The sequence below is a fragment of the Anopheles moucheti genome, chromosome 3 (assembly GCF_943734755.1).
Source record: "Anopheles moucheti chromosome 3, idAnoMoucSN_F20_07, whole genome shotgun sequence".
NCBI classification, from domain to species: domain Eukaryota; kingdom Metazoa; phylum Arthropoda; class Insecta; order Diptera; family Culicidae; genus Anopheles; species Anopheles moucheti.
This window is the reverse complement of record NC_069141.1, coordinates 44,238,158-44,259,913: the sequence shown is the minus strand read 5'-3', so window position 1 is coordinate 44,259,913 and position 21,756 is coordinate 44,238,158. Positions and strand designations below refer to the sequence as shown.

Here is a 21,756-nt window from a genome sequence, read left to right as displayed (position 1 = left end):
AAAACGGCTAGAAGGTTCTACGATTAGGTAGAAGTTATTGAACGAGGCTTGAAAGGCCCGTCGAGACTAGAACATGCAAATTATCAAATCCAATCGGCAAATTAATCACATCCTAAATGTGGCCAGACTATTCACAAATAGTATGTTGTTTGACAACCCTGGTACACAAAAATTTTGGCACAGTGGGTGACAATGCAGGAACTGTGGTACAATATTGAATGTAATAACAGATACAATTAATTTAAATGCACTGCTGGAACGCAATAAAGCTCAAAAATCAACATTCAATACATGGATAATTTTACAATCGTTCTACGATTTTTGTTTGGGAAATCAAAATCATCAAATGTCACGTCCATGTACCCACGAAAAACACACACTCCCAAAAAAGTTGAAAGAAAGTCGGGTAAAACAGCAGTGCGAAAGGAATTCAACACAAAATTGTTCGAACGCGCTACGCCATTTGAACTACGTAACACAAATTGAATTACAGCTCCGTGTGCTTTGTGCTCGAATCTTTGTGTGTTTTTAGCTTAATTTTTTGGATGTTTCATTGCCACCCGGGTTGCCTAGGAAACGAGTGCTCATATACAAAAAATAGATGAAAATTACTGATCTGAAAAGTTGGATATCAAAAGGATTTCTCTGCCGTATTTTGCGAACAGCGCAATGTTTTTATTCCAAACCAGTCTGTAGTTTTTTTTATTCTCTTCGACAGCACAAACAACATGGTGTGCGTGTTAGCCGAGCTTGTGTGATGGAGTAGTGTGCGTGCGTGTGTACGGATGGTGTTTCGTTCGTGGTGTTCACTTTCAGGCGCTTTCGTCTTGTTGGTTCGAGCTGTCAAGTGGCAAAATTCAAAGGTGGTGCAGGCGATTGAAGAAAGTCTCTGTTTGACCGGACTTAGTGCAGTGCGTGCAGGGTGAAAAAAGAGAAAGCCGTCCTCGTCCGATGCAAGAAGCTGTCGTGGTTCTCGTGAAATAGTACGGAAAAGCAATCCTCATTGCCATCTGCAGTCCGGGGTGCAAATTTCTGTCCAGTGTACGAATCGAGGTGCAGTCCTTTTGTTTGTGTTTTTTGTGTGTTATTTCTGTGTCGTCCGTGAATCCGTGCGTGCGTGCGTACGAGCGAGAAAAGAGCAATGAAAAATGCAGCGCTTTTCCGTGGTCCAAAGTGAGTTCATTGTTCGTGTGAATAAATAATTCGTATTAAAATCATTTTTAAGCTGTTCGCATCGCGCCACGGTTTGTGCTAGAAGTGAAAAAAGGAAGAGCCAACCAACAACGACAAAAAAAAGAAAGAATAATATAATTGTTGAACCTCAACGAAGCGGAGGTGAAATTTAGGCCGCTATCATCATCTTCTCCACCATCAGGCGGAAGTGGTCAAGTCACTGCTGCTTGGTTGATAGGCGGGAGTGCACTGTGCGGGCAGCTGGTGGAACGCAGTGAAGGTTTTGTTTTACAGCACGGGCACAAATAAAACGCAGTCAGCTTTAAAGGAGAAGCAGCGCACCGAACAGCAGAAAAAGCAGAGCAACGATGGCCCTGGTGCGGAAGAAACTCGATGACAAAATACTGAAAACGTTGCGAGAGCTGGTAGGCGTTGGCGGTAACAAAGAATGCTTCGATTGTGGCCAGAAAGGGCCTACTTACATCAACATGACTATCGGTTCATTCGTCTGCACCAGCTGCTCCGGCATACTGTAAGTAATAGTAGTAGGCTTGTCTGGGGTTTTGCTGCACAGGCATTGTGTGAAACAGAGCCTCAAAGTCAGTAATGAGCTTTAAGCCGCCACCGTCATCAATTTCGTGCTGTCGCCTTTATGGCTGTCCATCGCCGTAAAGATTGAGCACGTTCTGTGCTAGAACTTCAATGCGTCACCTTCAGAATAACAAAAAAAAACCTACATCGTGCGACGAGGGGTTTCCCAGTGTTTGTTATCTGGAATTGTACTTTTTTTTGTTTTCTATTGAGGATGTTACCACATTTCGGATTAGAGGAAGTCGTTCATTTCGGCGTATTTAATGAGAAATGTGCGACCAGAATGGTGCCCAAGATAAGACCGAATTAGATCATTAAATCGTAGTACTAGTGGATTGGTTATTCGTAATCATAATAACCTTCCCTAAGTGCTTCGGCTTTACTCAAAGGGCGTAAACATTGGGGTAGAGTAGTAAACACAGAAACTATTTTTTAAATCGACAACTACAAGAGATAACGTTAATCGGACAGTAATTAACTTGTTTGTTCAATGAACATCAACAACTAGTTCCGGAATTATTTTTAACTTGTTTGAAAGGTAATTTAATGTAGACTCTCGATTGATACGAACTGGCGGTATGAATTTCCAGCTAATCCTGTTTAGTTTAATTCTAGATTGTTTAAGCTTCGTGATGCAATACCTAGCTTCAATAGCCTTAATGCTTTAAAACAACTCAACCACTCTGAGAAAACTGTAACCTTTTCCGAACCGATCCTTCACAAAACCAAAGGGAGGAGATCTTCCCTTACCACCTTCCTTGTCGATTTCCCCAACTGCTCGACAGTTTAAGATGTCGTGCACACCGAGCACCATCTAAGGGACGGATTATCTAAGCATTACCACCGGTTGTTTGCCTTCCAGGTTCCATATTGAGAAACAGTGTCTCCGCTCGAAACCGTGCTTTGTAAAAGGCGATGTTTGCGATCAGTTTCTTTTCACTGTGCGCGATCGCGTTTTGTCTGCTTGGCTCACCTCTGATGTGTGCCTTCATGTGGCATTCCAGTGAATGGAGCAAAGATGATGTCGGAGGTCGTTCGCCCGTAATTGTCAATTCGTTACAGTGCGATGCACACACAAACACGCAGGAGGATGCTAAAAACAACAACGACCAGTGATGGCCGAGACGGCATCAATTCTGTTTTGTGAAGGCCCTTTACGTCGTTTTGTCGTCAACGAACGGCGGCCACTCGATTACGTCTCTTTCCAGCACATTTCTCTCGTTCACACTTCAATCCGGTCCTTGTGGAGCCCTTGCTGCTGCTGACTAGCGGAACCGCCCGTTTCCGGCTGCGGCATTATGGTGACTGTGCCTGGGGGATATACTTTTTTTTCCTTTCAATTGATTGATATTTCTGCCTCCTAAGCGTCAGTATGTTGTGCTCTTCTTTGCACGAATTGGCGCAAAGCAAAGTATACATCTTCCACGGCGGAGAAGCGCCTGTCTTCTTGATTGGGTGACTAAAACCAGCATTTCTGGTTCGAAATGAGTGCAAATAACTGCATAATGTACTTTCATGTATCGTGCGAACGGCAGGATGGTTGCTGTGAATCGGTTTGTACAGGTAGCCGAAGTTCAGAACTCGTACCGAATGGTGTCATATGAGTGCAGCGTCTGCATCCTGGAATGGGCACCTGGAAACATATCAACAGGTAGAGCGAACAAGACTGAATCTTTGTGCCTCTTTGCTTTGTTACTTTTGGTTCCACGTGTGCGTTGAAGGATGATCACACGAAGGAATGCAACAACATTGGAAGAATTAGAAGGCGCATTCCAAATTGCCCTACATTCATCCTTTATGATGAGATGTACTTTTAAGGGCGAACCTAAAATGATCAAGTAAAAAGTTCATTTAACTACGTGGCCATTACATTCCCGATTGGCCAAAACAGCTGTAAGTAAAATGTCTTTTACGTTTTTAAATTTTGAGCCGTTTGCCACCAATCGATAGAAATATTTGCATGATGCAAAGATCGTCAACTTAAAATAGAAAACTTATATACCGGGTTTCGAATCACATAAGGGAACATTTCAAGCGCTTGGAATTTGGCAATTAATTGGTGGATATTGATTGATGGACGATGAAGAGAAGTTAAAAGACAAATAGAGAAATAACGGAAAAATTTTGGTAAAAACGCTCTGAAGAGTAATTTGTCAATTGTCATCATTCGTTTTTGGTTGCATTGTCTTCGGTTTGTTTGAATTTCGGCGACGAAATCACAATTTTAACCAAAAGCAATCCTCAAAGCTATCTTTTTACTCTAGAAATTCCTTAAACAGCATTGAACCTTCATTCAAATTAAAAAAAAGAAGATTGTTTTTTTAATGTTCCAAGATAGTCAGATCTTGCACTTCTCCGCAGAAAACGTTAGCCAAAAACACCATCTCAACAGGAAAAGCTTAAAACTTATGTGAAAAAGCTGAGCATATGTATGACTGTATGGTATTCATATTCCATTTCTGCTGAAGATGTTCTATAGTATCATTTACTGCTTTTTTATGTGTTGGGCACTGATCTTTCTTTCACTTCGCCTGTTTCCTTATATGCATTTTAAAATTAATATGATTTCTGTGTTATGCATATCAAAGCTATGTCGTTTAACTGATTGAAAATTATGTAACTAAACAATTTCAAATCGCAAAATACTACAGAAATTTAAACAAACTGAAGACAATGCGAACAACAACGACAAAACGAATGACGACAATTGACAGATTGCTCTCCAGAGCATTTTCAGCAAAATTTCCCTGTATATTTGAACATTTCCCCATTGTACTTGAACATTTCTCTTCATCGACTGAAAATTTACCCAAATGCTTTGTAAATGTAAATTCCACTGTGTCAAGTGTAAGTGAAGAAAGCATATTGTCAATCAAAATGCCAGTGTGTTCTTATATCATTCATTTGTATGGTCTATCTTGTCCGAATTTTCGCCAGGAAAGCGATCAACTGCCAATGGTCCAAAATAACGCAAGATCATATGCTTGCAGCGTGTGAATCGATTCAGTTCCGCTTGTAAGAAAACCATAATAAAGGCTAAATATAGTCATAGAGCTAATAATATGGTATGTTATGTCATAGTCACAGCTACCCATCGATTTTTGACTTATTGGTTTGGGCTCGACGAAGTGAAGAATTCATTAAAGCCTTACAAACCCGGAACCAACAGTGCCGTATCAACGAACGGCATTAGTGTCTTCATTTATAGCTATATTTGCCTTGATTACACCAGGATGTTTTGTAAGGTTAGGCTGCGCCTCATGTCGACATATTTTGCAACTTGAGGAAGCGTTAACAGTGATTTCTAGTGCAATTAGAATTTTGTTTAGGTCAGCAAATCACCACTAAGCGATCGTGTGCAATCAAAACAAACCTCATTTTACTCATTGCAAGTTAAACCCGGTGTCCCGGGGTGCGGTGGGGTGTGGACTGATCGTTTTCTTCGTACGGGGGGTAAATGGAAATGAAAACAACAAACAGCACTGGCAGCAAGGTCTCGAGCGGCAGCCTTTTTTCGCAAACGCTTCTTGTTGTGATGCTCGCGATGCCTTTTGCGCTTTTGCTGCTGCTGCTGCAAGCTCCCCGTGGCGGTGGTACTGATGCTTCTTCAATCTCTTCTGGCCTGGCGCATTCCAGTTGCGTTTTTGTGTCCGATTTGTGCTGTGCTCGTGATTTGCCCCCACCTTCCCGACAACGGCGCAAAACCGGTTTTCAATTCCATTTATGAAATTCCATGCTAGCGGCGGATTCGCGTCGGTGAGGAGTGCTGTCGCATTCTAAAATGCGCGATATCGCCGGTTGTGATGCGATTCGCTTTTTTTGTTCGTCGGCGTGCCGTTTCGATGGCACGTTGAGTCATGCTGAACCGTTTCGTTGCAGCTAACTGCTGATGATGTTTGTTTAATGGGAATAATCTGAGCTTGAATCTAGATGTTTACAAAAAAAAATAAACTAAAACAAATGTTAAGACACGAGAACCGTTCGACGCTGATAAAGTAAACCCGTATTGCTTCCTTATGTGACCATTTCGCACACTTGTAGTTGTGTGTAGGATCACATATGAGTCATTGATTAAATCGAGTTGATCTTCTCTTCGCACACCTTTTTCGTGGTACGTTGATCAATTTGCTGTTTTTGTGTGAACCGATTTGACTCTTCGTGATGAATTATGCCTAGTCAGTTTGAGTCAGTATTTTAAATATTACAGCTACATTACATGAATTATTTACAATTCAATTGTTCTAAAGACGCTCCTGAGAAGGCCTTAAAATGCCCGAATATTGGAAATACGATGATAATGCCACCCTTTTCCCCTGGAATTGAGAAGAACGAAGGTACCTTGAAGATTATTTCTAATTAATATTCGACGCTGTCTAAGTCTCTTGAGTTGATACAGTCCCTGACGTAATCGAGTTCAAAAAAAAAACGTATACCATTTGATATATGTATTGTATGTAATTCTGTAACCACGCTCAAACGTCTCTTTAAGGCAACTGGGAGACATGTCATTAGAAATTTTGTATCTGTATCTGTATCTGTATTAATGTCTAAATTAATATACGTTTCCTACCAGACATCCACTGCATTATTTTCAGCGTGGTAACTGATGGTCTAAAATTGATCTCATAATCCTATTTTGTAATTGCTGTAGTCTCATTAATTGAATTTGATTGCCATGGAACAACATTGGTTTTTTACAATAATCATATGTGTGTGAATTTTTAGCTGATCATCTAATATAACGCGTAGACCGTTTCAAGCTGATTTTGATTTATTTACAAACACCTCACTCAATAATGGAAATAGTGAGCAAATCGGTAGGATGCATGTAAAAAAGAAAGCATAGTCGTATTATGGATCACAAAACTTCATCGATAAGCTGACAAATCGTTATTGCAGAATATTTTGGCAGCAACAAACGCTGAAACACGGCTGCCAATTTTTGCTGTTTGTTGTTGTGCTGTATACGTTTCGATCGGTTGCCGATAAAATGCCCATGAAATCAAGCGATGGTGTGAGTGGGTGCATGGTATGAGTAGTGTGTTTGTGGGACACAGAAGATATCTGTATGGTTCAAGTGGAACTTCCATTAGTTTGATTGACAGGGCAGAGAAAAGGTGTGCGCGTTCGTTGCCGCGCTGTGTAAAATCGCCCAAACGTGTTTGCTACCGTCTCTTCGTAAATAAATGCTCTTCCCCACTTGCGGAAGAAGGTAAATCGTTTGCAGCGTTAAGCAAATAGTGGATGAAAAATAGAGGAAGAAACTTGTTCCCAAAAATGCATGAGACACACACAGTATAGGCCAGAGCGCTGGGGAAAGTTGGTGTATTCAAATCGGGTGGAAAAGGTCATTATAATATCGATTGACATCTGATCTTTTTCTCGCGTTCCAATTGCACACCCATACAAATGGACGATTTTTTTTATGGTGGGGGATGTTTGTTCGCTACAACGATCCACATAATGGTCGGTAGCGTTTTAGGTGACGAACGCAGTGCAAAAACCTTACCCAATTGCTGTTCATACCGTGTACAATGAATTTCGACCATATTTTGCTCCTATGTACCTCTCTTGCCAAAAGATGTGGCATCGTTTCACGCATCGTAAGTGTAAGCAGGGTAAAACTTAGTTAATTATTTAATCACATTTAAGACGCTTCCCAGCTCACATTAACCTTGTTCGGTTCCTGGTAATCAGCGAGGTCATTCTATCACCATGCCTGCCTGAGGAACAGAGCATAATAGCTGTTCCGAACAACGTTTAATTACGACCGTCGGCCTTCACTTCTTAATGCACGGCACTGACCACGGAACATGAGACACACGAACTCTACGACGGTTCATTTAAAACTCGATTGAAATTGCATTCGCCTTGCTTGCGCGTATGGGGGAGTCGGTGGCGGTAGATATCAAATTATTAAAATTTCTCCTCATCTTCATCCGCGAGCTTCGGTTCCTTTCTTCCGCTTGGATTCAAACGGATCTGTCTGTCCTACTCCACCACCCGACACATCTCTGTGTGTGGAACCGTGGTCCACAAACCGGTCAATGTATCATACGCGGGTTTTACTTTCCTTTTTCGCTTTCCGCATAGCGTAGAAGCCAGTAGCTGCTAGAGTTCCACAGATGCCTTACGACGTGCTTGTTTCACGATATATGACGTTTTGCTTTCATCGTAAATGATATGCGAAATGAACCAAATAAAACCAAAATACTTTCCAATATGAAACAAGTTGAAGTTTCGATCTATTGCATGGATCGTATTTTTTGGTGTGTCGTTAAAAAATGCGGCTTTGTCTTCATTATAACCGAAAACAAACTTTTAGATAAAAGAAACGATCGCAATCATTAATCACCAGATAAGAGGGCCCTTCTCTACAAGCAGTGGAGATAGTAGCAAATTGAACACATTTTCTATCGCGCTGTATAATTTAATTATTCAAATATGAATATTAGGTAGTAACTAAAATTCTCTAAAGTTAAAATTTAAAACCAAAAGTTACAAAGTAAGTTGTAAGTAAGTAAGTGTAAGCTTAAAACTTAAAGAGCAGTAATACTTGGGTCATCAATCAAGCGGTCGACAATAACGTTAGTAATAAAACGTTGAGTCTTCACACTTCTATATTCTCCGGAGTTCAGTCTCAGTTCAGATCGGACAGCATCAAAGCTAAATGACTAAGAACAAATTGGGAATTTCCACTAGCGCAATGGAGCATCTGCGGTCGTGTAGTTGAACGATGTCAATTCACAACTTATGGTGGTATGCCTTATATTTTAAACAATCATACAAAATTAGACCCAAACATATTTGTATGCTCCATTTGTGGTAAGATGCATGTTAACAACACATGTAAATATTACCTTTTGAATGACGTCCGTTCAGCGATGAAACCACCAAATTATAGAAAATAAAATCTGGAATAAAATCGATAATACTTACTATAATTAGTTATAATAACTATACTATATAGTATATCATTATACTATACTATAGTTAGTTATTTTCATGTAGTTGGGGATTTAAACGGATACTTGAGAATAAGTACTAAGAAGTAAGCTATTGGATCTCAAATATTGATTGACATTGCGTACTATAATTAAATGATTTTCGATGAATGTATCGAAATGTAAAAGAGATCAATAGAAAAGAGGTTCTAAATTAATATTACATGATTGTATAACCATGTAATGATGTAAAATATTAGCGAATTCTATTTAATTTTACATTTAATAAATTACTAGAGAAGAGTATTTTTGAACTATCAGTATTTGAACCTTATCACTCGTTTAAAACTTTGTGCATCGCATCTGCGACTCCTGTTCTTTGTCCTTTTGTTGCGTAACGTAATTCTTCAGACTATATCGGATTTGGTTTCAGTTTGTGCAGTATACGCCCATATTTTGAAGCATTATTAATATTGCTATTTATAGTTACATATTTTTTTAGTTATATTGTAATTTCAGCATAACAAAAGTTGTCGTAAACATCGCTTGTGCTAAATATCGTTCAGATCAGAACAGAACAGATCGAACAAGGCATTTCCTACTGGCATTTTTTGCTGTATCCCGGGCAGGCTTGGTTGATAAAATTTTATGTATCTCGCAAAAAAAACTGTAATAATTGCAGTAAAGGCATGGTTTTTGAAATTGAAGATTTTTGACTTTTTGACTCATCTAACACCTGAGGATATCCTGAAGAAATTTTACTTGCGGATGTATAAATTCGCTATGATCAGCTGATCAAGTCATTGGAATGACACCGGACAACCCAGCATGTTAAGTCTGATTCAGTCCGAACAAATGCACAAAGGAGACAAAGAAGGCCCAAATAGAAATGAACTGATGGCATTGAGTCATCCACCAAAAAGCTCGAAATAATGAATGATCAAACGATGCGCTCACTCGTGTGCGGTTACCTTCACAAAAACCCAAGACCACAATGCCGTTGTAGCGCCTGAAAGTTAGCAAGTATAATTTTGAGCGAATTTTAATCATTGTTGCAATATTTGCAGTAAATATATAACAAAAAATATGATGAGATCTGTTATTGTGCTGTCTATAGCTCATAACTAAACGATTTTTATATAACTCTTAGGTTTAGTGCTCGTACAGTTATATTACGCACTGTATAGCGCAAAAGTTGGCTAATGTAAAATGATTAACGTTTCTTTTGTGAACAATTTTTTTTCTTGGGAATTACCAAAGCCTACGGTTACTCGCTATACCTTGTTTTGTTTTCCTTTCCGTTGGGCAAGTTATGCTTCTTGGTATGAAACTGTAATCAGAGTGGTGAAGCCTCTAAACTGTCCAGCTTCATTTGTGCTCGGTTGGCTTCTTTCGGGCCTGACAATAATATGCATGCGCACAGTACTCGAAACCTAGATTAAAAGCGAGTAAATTATTTGTTGAAACTCACCGCACCATGAACATAACGCCGTTCCGTTGCTGGGTGGAAAGTTGACGCTTTACAGAAATTGTAGCAGATTTGAGTATACAGTTGAGGGTAGGTAGGTAGCACCATAAACCCGAAAGAGATCGCTAGAAACCTTGGACCAAAGCAAAAAAAAACGCTCGGATAGTGAATAAAGCATCTGATTTGCATGCAAAATCATTGCTGAGATTCGAGAAAGTGGTTTGAGAAAGCGTGAGGTGACGTTTCTTTGTGGAACTTATGAGCTGTGCGGTGTGTAAGTTAAATTTGACCATGATGTTGCTGTTTCATTTTACCTCGATTCAGTGCGTAGTGCGCGCTATGTTGACACAGTTTTTTTCTGTTATTCAGTTATTGTTGAGATGAATTTTACACCTGAAACGTGTATGGAAATGACATTGTTTATTGGTTCAATAATTGCATCAAAGTCGCATAAAGAAGATATATCTAAAGATCATAATCGAGAGTGAAGATCGTGGTCTGATCGTGGTCCGATCATGGTACCACAAGTTCAGGAGGTCTCCAACCTAACATTCATCGTGTTCGTTGATTTCATTTGCTCACAGTTAGATAATTAAAAATCAAATCATGTGGAAAATGCCATAATTCCATCAAACCTGGGAGTGTCCCGAGAATTCACGTCGGTTTGCGCAAACGTTTTTGTTCGCTTTCATTAACTTTCTTGTAATATTTCGTTTTTGCCCTTTCAAATATCCCATTATTCGATTTAGTTGTTATCCAGGAAGATGAGCGATGAGTGCCGATAAAAAATAGCTAGTCAAGTAAGAATGATTGCAACGAATTGGAGTTCACCTGTTAACTAATACGACGGCCACCACCACCTTCGTAAGTTTGCGTGCGGTGCATCAATCAAGTGCCTTGATTCGTGCGGTAGTACAATCTGATGCAGTAATGCCGCCGCACGACTACAGCTGTTACAGATCATCGCTCGCGCGCGGGCTCGTTTTTCAAGGCACCAGAAACTATCGGGCTTTTAGAGCATTAACCATGGCACCTGTAGGCGCACGTATTGGCGAAGCGTGAACGTAAATAAACGCAAACATTATTTCCCTTCGGCAGAACGCTTGAATTCGTGTCTTGTTTCGTTGAATGCCAGTTTATTGTACTACACGATTAACAACAGTGTAAAACGGCTCAAAAGTAATGATGTAATGAGGTGAAGGATGTAACAGCTATTTTGCGCCATTAGGGTTTCAAGCTGATTTTTACTAGAACACGATTAAAATGGATTTAGAAGCATAGTACATCGTAGGCGGCGCAAACCAACCAACAGTGACAGACCATTGGCGACTGATTTATAAAGGCATGAAACAACTTGGAAGGATGGATCACTTATCAATGCTCCGTGGTGTATGCTTATCATGTTGCAGTTATGTCCTGGGTTTATTTTGCCTCTCCCGGAAGTTGGCGACACAATGCTTTACGTCTGACGTACGAGCAATTATCAGCTACATAGTTCTGTTCCCGTACTTTCGTATCTTGAATTTGCAGCAAATCTACATCGTATCTTGAATTTGCAGCAAGGCAAATGATTTGCAGAAAAGAAGACTTCCGTAAAGAATATCTAACGTCTAAGACTGTTTTAAAATGCATAGACGGTTTAAGTGTGTATTATTCTGCTATACTATTATGTTTGTTTAGTTTCTGTTATTACATTATTGAGTTATTTAATGATCTTGTCTTTTTTCTTATCCAGAACATGCTCGGTTGTAAAACTATTATGATTTATCTTTTTTTTCAATATTGGATGAATAATACAGAGATTTTCGCTTTTGTTTCGGTAGCAAACTAGGTCAACGGTATTTCCCTGACTGAAATGTTCCACTATATTGCTCCAATGTACCAAGATCTCAAATGGATTCTAGGCCGGTAGCTTAGGCAATACGTTCCCATATATCTGCCATAAATAGATTACTAGAGTAGAGTAAATCCTATCTAAGATAAGTTGGTCCAGATGAGTTTCAACCTATTACATAAGTAGTATTAGAACGTACGTCGTGGTACGGGACCATCGTTTTTCACAATCGAAAAAATGAATTCATTTAGCTGAAATTTGTAGGTTAGAATTCCACAACGATCCACAGTTCTTGCACATATGTTGCAGTTGTTGAAAAATAGTTGCAACACAAAAAAAAATTAAATTCAAATACAATATACAGAACACAAAGTAAATAGAAATTATATATCTTAGGTGGAGATTTTACAGTCAGCATGTTTGAACAAAAAAAATGAAGAATGTATTACACATTCTTGATGTTTGAGGTTTTACGAAGATCTAATGAAAATGTGATCATATTCCAAAAAATCCAGCATTTCCCCGAGATCAGTCCATTGATTTGCGTGAAGTTTTCCCATTGCGACAGGTACTTGATTTAAGTGTACGCTTTCTGAAGTAATACAACCTGCCAAAACGTTAAATTTTCTATTAAGTTAATTCCAATATCGCATACTCTTGGATGAGTAAACTGATTCGTCCAATCCATTATAGATGCTGGTTTAAAAAAAAATCCCCAAAAGTTGATGTGTATTTGTAGATTCTGGCATTCTTAACACCACGAAATCAGTTCGTCGTTAGCCAAACACCCATATGTGACGTATTATGGTCTCAAAACGTAAAAAAATCGCCTCAAAATCGGCTTGAAAGCTATTAAGTAATGCTTTGTACTTTTCTGTTTGGCTAAACCACCATTCCTATTACCTTCCTGTGGGCGATCTGTATGCGTGTGTGTAAAAGTTAGTTTGCATTATGTTTACCATTTCCGGCTTTTTGTAGCAGACAGTCGGTGCCGAATGGTGCGGGTTTGTAAGAAACCTCACAATCACTCCGGCAAACTCTGGGAGTCATACAAAGTCACTCGACTTCATGTTTACGGTCGATGGAGTGACATGTTGGTTGTGATGGTAAAAGGTTTGGTTCGGTTAAAACGCAATGACCATGTACAGGCCGGCATTAAACTGATGCTTAAGTATTGTTCAAGTCGAGGTTAGAAGGGTTCCTGACTGCCTGTTTTAAGCGTTGCGGTAATTATTGTGTTCAACGGTTCTCTTCCTATAGCGCTGGCAGGCAGGTGGATGCTTGGTTGGCAAAGAGCAAACACCTTCGTTAGGAACATTGTTACACTACCACAATAGCGGCCGTACTCTTGGATAATGATCGCGTCCTAATAGAATGGAAACGAAGTGTTGTCGCCCGTGACGCATATCGGCAGAATGGTTCTGTGAATAACCGGTCTTTGAGAGGAGGGCGCCGGAGTACAGTAACATTACGCAGTACTGGTATCGTTGTTATGAACGTGAAGTAACTTAAATACATTCTGGGAGATGGCACAGTTTGTGAAATCCGCAACACAGTGTGATATAGTTCTAATAAATGTTCACGTCAATATTATTTTCTCTTATTTTATATTTCATAATGGTATTGCTTAATATTAGCTTTACAACACATGACTTATTATTACTATCGTATACATTATTAGTGATGGATGTATCTCATCGAGAATTTGAATCTCTATTCTGAAGAATCATGTATAATAATTCGTCAGAAGTATAATATAAGTATAATCGAATCTGACGCAATATGGCCAGTCTTCGGAGATTCGGAGAATCTTTGAGAACTCATCAATCTTGGAAGATTCATGTTTTTTTTGGATCATGATTGGAAGATTCATGAGCCTGCTCATGGTTTGAGTAACTCTTCGCAAAGGTTTAGGCACAACGCTGTAAATCATCACACCTGTTATTCGTAAAAGAAATGTTTTCCAAGTCCCGCTCTAAAATAAAATACATCAAATAAAAAATAGTACTACTATCTTCGTTCGGAGTTTGTTTGGTTTGCCCATTATTCATAATGCTGAAAGTAAATGCCACACAAAAGGTGCAAAAGGCAGTCTAGGCGCAATGCAATGCAACATGCAACCTTGCAAACTGGTGTGGTGTGAATTTTTCGTTCGTTCGCTTGTAGTGTCTGTTAGTGGAAAACGATTTAGAGGATGGCGATAAAAACGAGGTGTATGTCCCTTACTGCTGCAAATGCGTACCTACTTCCCCTCGCTATTTGTTAAGTTTCTCGGTCTCGGGTGTGCCGTCGTTTGTTGTATGCGCCAAACGAAAGCAACGGTTGGCAAAAGTAAAAGTTTTTCACATTTGGGGCCGCGCGAACGCCACGCAAAAACACCGGAGGCGCGATGAGTCATATTGTGCTTGGAACGATGAAAGTGTTAGGGTTAGGGGGATTACTGGGCGATGGTAACGCCTGTTGTTGTGAATCTAAATCGTGCCGCTGTGTACAATAAATGCAGCGTTATCCGATCAGCATCGATAGTGTTGTCGCTGATCGTCGAGTTTGGCAAGCCCCGGAAAGCCAAGAGAATGATCACCCTTTCCCTTTTGGGGTGATTCGGCTGAAAGATTCTCAACGGCCGGTCGGCGGCCACCCCACCACAAACGGTAAGGATCGTCTCCGCGCCCCAATGTGTCACGGACAATGGTTTGCCTTTCTCAAGACATCGAGCCGCCGCATGGAGCGTGTCGCGACTTTCCCGGTCGGTTGGTTGTTCCGTCTGTTTGAGGCGACGGTCGACCAACCAACCAGACTGGACGTAAATACAAACAAGCGTGCATTACCATGCAGCCGTAAAAATGCGGCTTCACTTTACGCGGCCTGGCCGGTATCGTTTACCCAATCGGCCATCCGAGGTGTGATGCGAAAGAAAAGAGACCTTCGCCGATTTCATGATGGCGCCGTTGATCTGTTTTCGCTAGATTTCGCTAGTTTTTAGTGTTATCAAGTAGCGTTATATCCTGCGCAAATCCGGCGACATCCTTTGCGTTTATAATTCAATGCCATGTGATTATTGTTGTGGCATGACGTGCTGAAGCATTCTTTTTTTTTGCGTTCACAATTTGTTTTTCGTGAAAACAAAACCTCTGCGCAACGTTAGTTTCGGTGCAGACATCCGCACCCACCAAAAGCAGAATAAAATGCGGGAATGGAATTTTCCCTCATTTTAGTCGTTCACAATTCGATGGTTGCATGAAACGTGCCACGGTTGTAAACAGGTGTTTAAAAATAGGCCACCCACTACCGGCATTCGCTAGGGAGAAGGTGGGAGACGATGGGCCAACCGTCACTGCGGCAGGAGCAGTAGTGACGTTGGAAGGTGCGGTGAATCGTTTTTATTTTGAGTGCTGTTTAAACTAATCTTGGCTAAGTTTTGCCCTTTCACTTCCGATCATCCTGGGCGTCCCCTCTTGCCCGGTAATCCTCCGGTTGTCCGTTTTATTGGAATAAAATAAAAATGAAGCGCTTATGTCGGTGCCTTGGTCATTGCCAAAATTGTAGCCAATTTGCAAAATCATACCGACGCGATCGGAAAAGGGCCGTCTCGTGAGGCCGTCCGTGAAGCCCAGCAAGAGAAATAGCAAGCAGGCAGGCGGAGATTATTATGTGACCAAAAGTTACCTCACCTCAATATCTTACCCAAAAGTATATATGGGATGTTTTATTGAACATGGCGACGTTTGGCGTCGTGTGAAATCAATCGTTAAACATTACGTTTTCGGGTTTTCATATGACGATATAAATAGAGCCAAACGACGCTGATTATGAAGGTTGTCGGTAAGTGGTAGTATTTCTTCCTTTATAAAATGTAATCATAGTTACTGCCTGACCTAGTTGGTTTGCCGACCGATGGCAAATGTTTGCCGTAAATTTGACGCACTATCGATCGGCGGGTATACTGTACATTTTCCAGATAAGGTAATCGATCTATAACGCAACGGAAGTTATATCTAGTTTTATCTTGGAAGCCCTTTTTTTGTTAATTTTTTCCCTGTTTTTTTTGTACTGTGTGGTATTTTTATGGAAATCCACACAACTCGATATCTTTAAATAGCCGTATCGAGTACGATCACCGCAAAGAAGTGTTGACATTCAGACATTCAAAGAGAGCCAGGTGGATGCGTGAAATATAAACAATTGCGCTAACGTTCGTTTAACTGACCAGAAGTGCGACCAGAATATTCTTTTACGAGACGGAAAAGGCAGCGCAAAACGCTGGTAGTAGACTGTCTACATCACTACTATCGATTGCTGACAGCTGCTCATCATTCATTCATAAAGTATTGTTCCTCGTCGATTTGCATTGTCTTAACATGCGAGCATTCCTGTCTAATTGCTGTCTGTGTGTACAAATCCGGATGTATTCCAGTTTTCTAACCGCTGGGTTGACTGTAACTGGGCTTGTCTTTTCTATAATATACAGCATTCTTGTGACACTATTACCTTAAAAAGCGTAAAGCATGAGAACGTTGAGAAAATATGAGGATAAATCTTCTTGATTTTTGGAGACTTTAAACAACAGTTCGTAACTTGATACAGAGTTTAAAGTTAACACATCCAACATTGATTAAACGAAACTGGTAAATTAGTAATATTCCAGAATCTCCGCTGAACGATCACCCCGCTATCTCATAGTCATAACATCTACATTGCATCCTCCATCCGGGGAGCCATAATATTTGGATTGATCAATACGATGACAGCAAAGATTTCCGATTGTAATCACTACGTTTAAGATAGGATTAATGCGCAATACCGTTCTCTAACAAAGTGTAAATAGTTGCGAACGTGCACAAATAAGTCAAGGGCAGTCTCGGGTGTGTTTGTGCGTGCGTCTGTTACGTGAGCGGTATGATTAACTTCCTTGGCTTGCGTTTGCAGGGCTTCTTATGTGATGCGAGACAAGAACGCTTTGATTGTGTTTCCTGTTTCCCCCCCCCCCCCCCCCCCCCCCCCCCCCCCCTTAGACTTTGTTTTCTTTCTCTGTAAAAATGTCACGTAGCGAGATAGACGACAAGCAGATTACAGTCTGATCTGATACTGCGGAGGCCACCACAATTGTATGTGGTAGCGTACGATCGTCACGTTACGATCTAGATAATGGGGGGTCGTGATACAATAATCCTAAAATATTGAGCGTGATATATTATAATCGAAGTTACTCTCAGATCTTCGCAAATTAGTTTCTGTAACAGCAACTGTTTAAAGTTAAAGGAAAAAAAGGATTTAGGAAAGGATTTAAAGGAATTAGATTATAATTTTGTTTTTTAATTACTGCTGAAATGTATAGGTACAAGATTCGTTGACATTATTTAGATATTGAACCATGATTGATCGCTATCTTATTTAAACCATACAAAAAAAAACTTGTTTCCTGTAATATCATTGATGAAGTACGTTTGTATCTTATTTCCTTTCCATGTACATGCAGGAGGGGAATTACACCGCCACATCGCGTAAAATCGATTTCAATGGCTACGTTCACCCAGGAGGAAATCGAATTTTTGAAGCAGAACGGTAACGATAACTGCAGTCGAACTTGGCTGGGCCTTTGGGATCCGAAGCGTGCAATCAAGCAGGAGCATCGAGACTTTATGATAGACAAATACGAAAGGAAAAGGTACGTATGCCGGATGGATCGGCATGGATTTCGGTTGAGCGACGAAAGATGCCTCCGAACCTGCTGCTAATTGATTGTTTCGTTTGGACAAAAGATTTATTAATCTCGTACCGCGTATGAACGTATCTGTTTTGTATTTCCCTTGCAGATATTACCTGGAGCCTGCTAGTCCACTGAAATCGCTTCCCACGAACGCATCCAGCTCTTTGACATCACTGTCGGGAGGCAGCAGTAAGAATGCCAATGAAAGTTTAGTTCCTCTCAAAACGCCAACGCTAACGCCTCCGGCAACACTACGATTGAATCGTACCAACTCCGGCTCGTGTAATGGACTGAACAACGTGAACTCATCGTCGTCATCATTGCCTGGTGCAATTGGTGTTGTTGGTGCTCAATTTCAGCAGCAATTTACGCCCGACGACTCCGGCTTTTTCGGTTCCGATCCGCCCAAAATTTTGCCACCAACACCGCAAAAGAACCACATGCTGCAGCGAAAGAATGGCATCAAGATCAAACAACCGGCCAATGGGTTGCCGCCGACGTATGGACGGAACCAGAAGAATGGTTTGCTCAACAGCAGCACAGCGGGTGGGCTGTCGAGCAGTAGTGGTGACATTAATGCCAATAAGTTTACACCAGATGCGGACTTTGTTGCTGACTTTGGTAGCGCAACTATTGTAAACAACGTCAGCAACGGGGGTAGTCACTATGGGAGTACTAGTAGTTTGAAGAATGGCCACAATAACAGCGATAATGGAGTGGGATTGTACGCACAACACAACGGTGGCAGCGAAAAGTCATCGGGCAGGGGGATGGAAAACTTTGCCGACTTTGACCACAATCCCATCTTTAATTCTGCAGGTATTGAGCGCTTTAAGTAACCTTTAATTAACATTAAAAAATGTATTAGAAATATTTGATTTGATGCGAAATCTAGATAGTTCCTAAAGTGTTACGTTTCGACCATTCTGTGCTGCAAATGATATGACCGTGTACATTTGTTTGGTTTTTTTTTAATTTTCCCTATTGCGGCATTTGCGTGTATTCTCTGGATGTTGTAAAATAAGAAAACATGAAGTCCTACTTCAGCAGCAATAGTATTGACAGCAGCACTACGACCAGTGTCAGTAGCACGGCCAGCGTGCAGAGCTTGACCGGTCCGGATCCGTTCGCGAACTTTTACTCAAATACTATTGGTGGTAATAATAATTGCGGTAGCAATTCCACGGGGTCTACTGCCGGCACACCGACCGCCTCGTCCGGTTCAGCATCCACTGGACCGTCCGTTCGCGGTGTTGGCTACACATGTATTTCACCAGAAGATAACACGCATGCAAAAGTCCACACGAACTATGGATTTGGTAACACTTTCACCACCGGTGAGACGTGTTATGCGACCAACGAGTGTATCATCAACGGTGGCTCCGGTGCTGGATCCGGTTACGCTAATCAAAATTACACCCTGCCTTGGGGAAATAGTAACGGTGCGCAAACCGATTTCAACTCAACGAGGTATACTGGAAGCACAAATCAATTGAATAACAATGTCAGCACCGAAAGTTCGCAGAATGATGCTGTGCAGTGGAATTTTTGGCAACAGTTTGGCAACAACTGTTGTTGGTCGGCGGATGATCGTGTTCAGCAGCAACGGTTCCGCAATAGTGGCGCTCAACAGATGATGAGCCCTCAGCATCATTCGGCAGTTAACCAAATGAAATGTTACTCAGATCAAAACCGGTGGAGTAAGTGGTTGTGTGGCACAACGGGTTGTCTTTTAGAATTGCGAGGGCTAGATATCATGGGGCCTGTCAACATTGTGTTTGTGTATAAAATATTTTGCTTATTGAGTTTGGCTATCGATATAGCAAAATTTTGAACATAAGCTGCTTTCTCACGTGTGCCTAATTGAGCATGTAATTAAATAGTTCTGCATCCTTTTGGTATTGTTTGTTTTTTTTTTGTAAAAAATGCAATTTCTTAGCGTTACTGTCATCATTACTAGCCAACCATACCTTTTCAGCGTTATGAGTAAAAAGTAAATTAATTTAAGTAGTTTTGAGTTCTTTTGCTCCTTTAACTAATGTATGTTTTTTTTTAAATCAATATTTTGCTTTTGTATTATGTGATGCGGTTTTATTACAAGTTTTTTTTACTTCTTTGTGTCTATAGGTCTTCCAATGCCGTTTGGAACGAACGGTTCCGAGAGCAAATTGAGCAACGGCAAAAGCAGTAGCACGTCCATCCATTCGACCCCGTCCGTTGACCGATACGCTGCACTGAAGGATCTGGATGACCAGTTCCGGGAGATAAAATTAGAGCAGCAAGCAGAAGCAAATAACAACACAATAACGTCCAACGGACTAGGAAATACGGCCAGCATAAACGATTCTGTTACACCAAGTATGTGATTGAAGGGCGGGAAAAAAGAAACCAGCCTTATGATCGTCAGAAAATGAACCATTTTGTACAACGTGTTTTATGTTTTGTTTTAGCTTCCTCGGCAAACCCGTTCAAAACGGCTAATCCGTTCCAGTCGCAACAACAACATGCACAGCAACAAACGATGGCTTGGCCAATCAGTGGCATTAACGGTACGTCACCGGATGCACGACATCAGACAGCATCAACGAATGGGACTGGTTTCTATGCTACGTCACCGTACCAAGGTGGGTTTGCACATGGTGCAAGCTCACAGCTATACAACGGTAATGTTGTTAATGGAACTGCGATCACAGGAATGAGTTATCTTCCTTCGGCGGGCTACCATCCAAATGGTAATGGATATTCCGGAATGTCGGGAGTTAATGGTGTTATGATGGGCGGACAGTTTAATGCGACATCGAACGGTGGTGGTGTTTCGATGTTGGGCAACGTTCCCGGTGTCACCAATCCGGTACATCATTTTACAAACTTCGGGAATCCGTTCATGGTATGTTTGATGATATAATGAGTATATTTTGCGAACCAAAACCAAATTAATGTGTTTGTTCCTTTTTCAGGCTGCTGGTACTACAGCGGGAAACTCTAATAATCCTTTCTTATGAGTAGCTTCATAAGAAGTCGTGTGTATAGATAGCGAATTATACATTTTACAAGAAAATGTTTGGATGTGTGTTTATTACGCTTTGTTGTTTTAACATAGAAAGTGTTTTAATGCTTCGAATTGTGTTTCACACAGATAATAGCGAAATCAATTAAGAAGTGAAGCGATATACTACTGTGAAAGAGATTGTGAGGAATTCATGATGCATTAGCGGATTGTACATAGGTTTTAATTTAAACTAACTAAATAGAGTAACTAACTGATACATTCAACGTATAGATTTTATCGAAAAGTCTAGCTTTTAAATATGATTTGCGAACAATGCAAACCTTTTATTTAACCCATGACATATTAGTGGGCACAGTTAGTGATGAAACTATTGGAATACAGACACAGCTTGTCGTGTGAATCCGTTGGTTAGCGGCACCACTATACGATATAATCATCAAACGATGAAACATGATTAATGAAGAAAAGAGAGAACTAAATCACCTAAACTGCACAAGGTTTCATTTTCTCGGAGGTTTCCATCTAGCAATTGGTGGGGAAGTGATCTGCAGTCCTGCATCTGTAACTGTAACTTCTGTTCTGCGTAGAAATGTGTGAAAATTCTGCAAACCCGATTTTGAGAATCATTCAAAATGGGATATTCGTGCGGATGCAAACACCAGCTGCTGGGTTTATCCTGGGTTACAGCGTATTTGTGTTAGAACGTTGACCTATAATTGCAGCGATTTTCGGTTAATTTTTAAACAAAAATTAAAACACGAAGGAATGCACCAAATAAAATATATGAGATACATATAACAGCGACGGAATACTGCTACTAAACTAAATTTTGCAAAATGAGAGGGATTGTATTTTAAAGGAACTGTCACGGTTTTAATAGAATGGTGAAAATGGGCTATGCGGCGATAACTGTTTAATGAACAAAACTAACGATCAAATCGAACAATTCAATCTTTTTTGGTTAAAACGTCGATAATAAAAAAAAACAACAATCCTTTACGTCGAATTCTTAAAACTATGAAACAACAG

At 40.5% G+C, this 21,756-nt stretch overlaps 1 protein-coding gene across 1 annotated transcript; it reads left to right on the top strand.

The window, feature by feature from the left end:
- Positions 1-434: 434 nt before the first annotated feature.
- Positions 435-21,089, top strand: LOC128305302 (arf-GAP domain and FG repeat-containing protein 1). Its single transcript, XM_053042684.1, has 7 exons — positions 435-1,705; positions 17,487-17,675; positions 17,824-18,536; positions 18,743-19,417; positions 19,845-20,075; positions 20,168-20,604; positions 20,675-21,089. The coding sequence occupies exons 1-7, from the start codon at positions 1,542-1,544 to the stop codon at positions 20,717-20,719; spliced, it is 2,454 nt and encodes an 817-aa protein (XP_052898644.1). The 5' UTR covers positions 435-1,541; the 3' UTR covers positions 20,720-21,089.
- Positions 21,090-21,756: the final 667 nt, after the last annotated feature.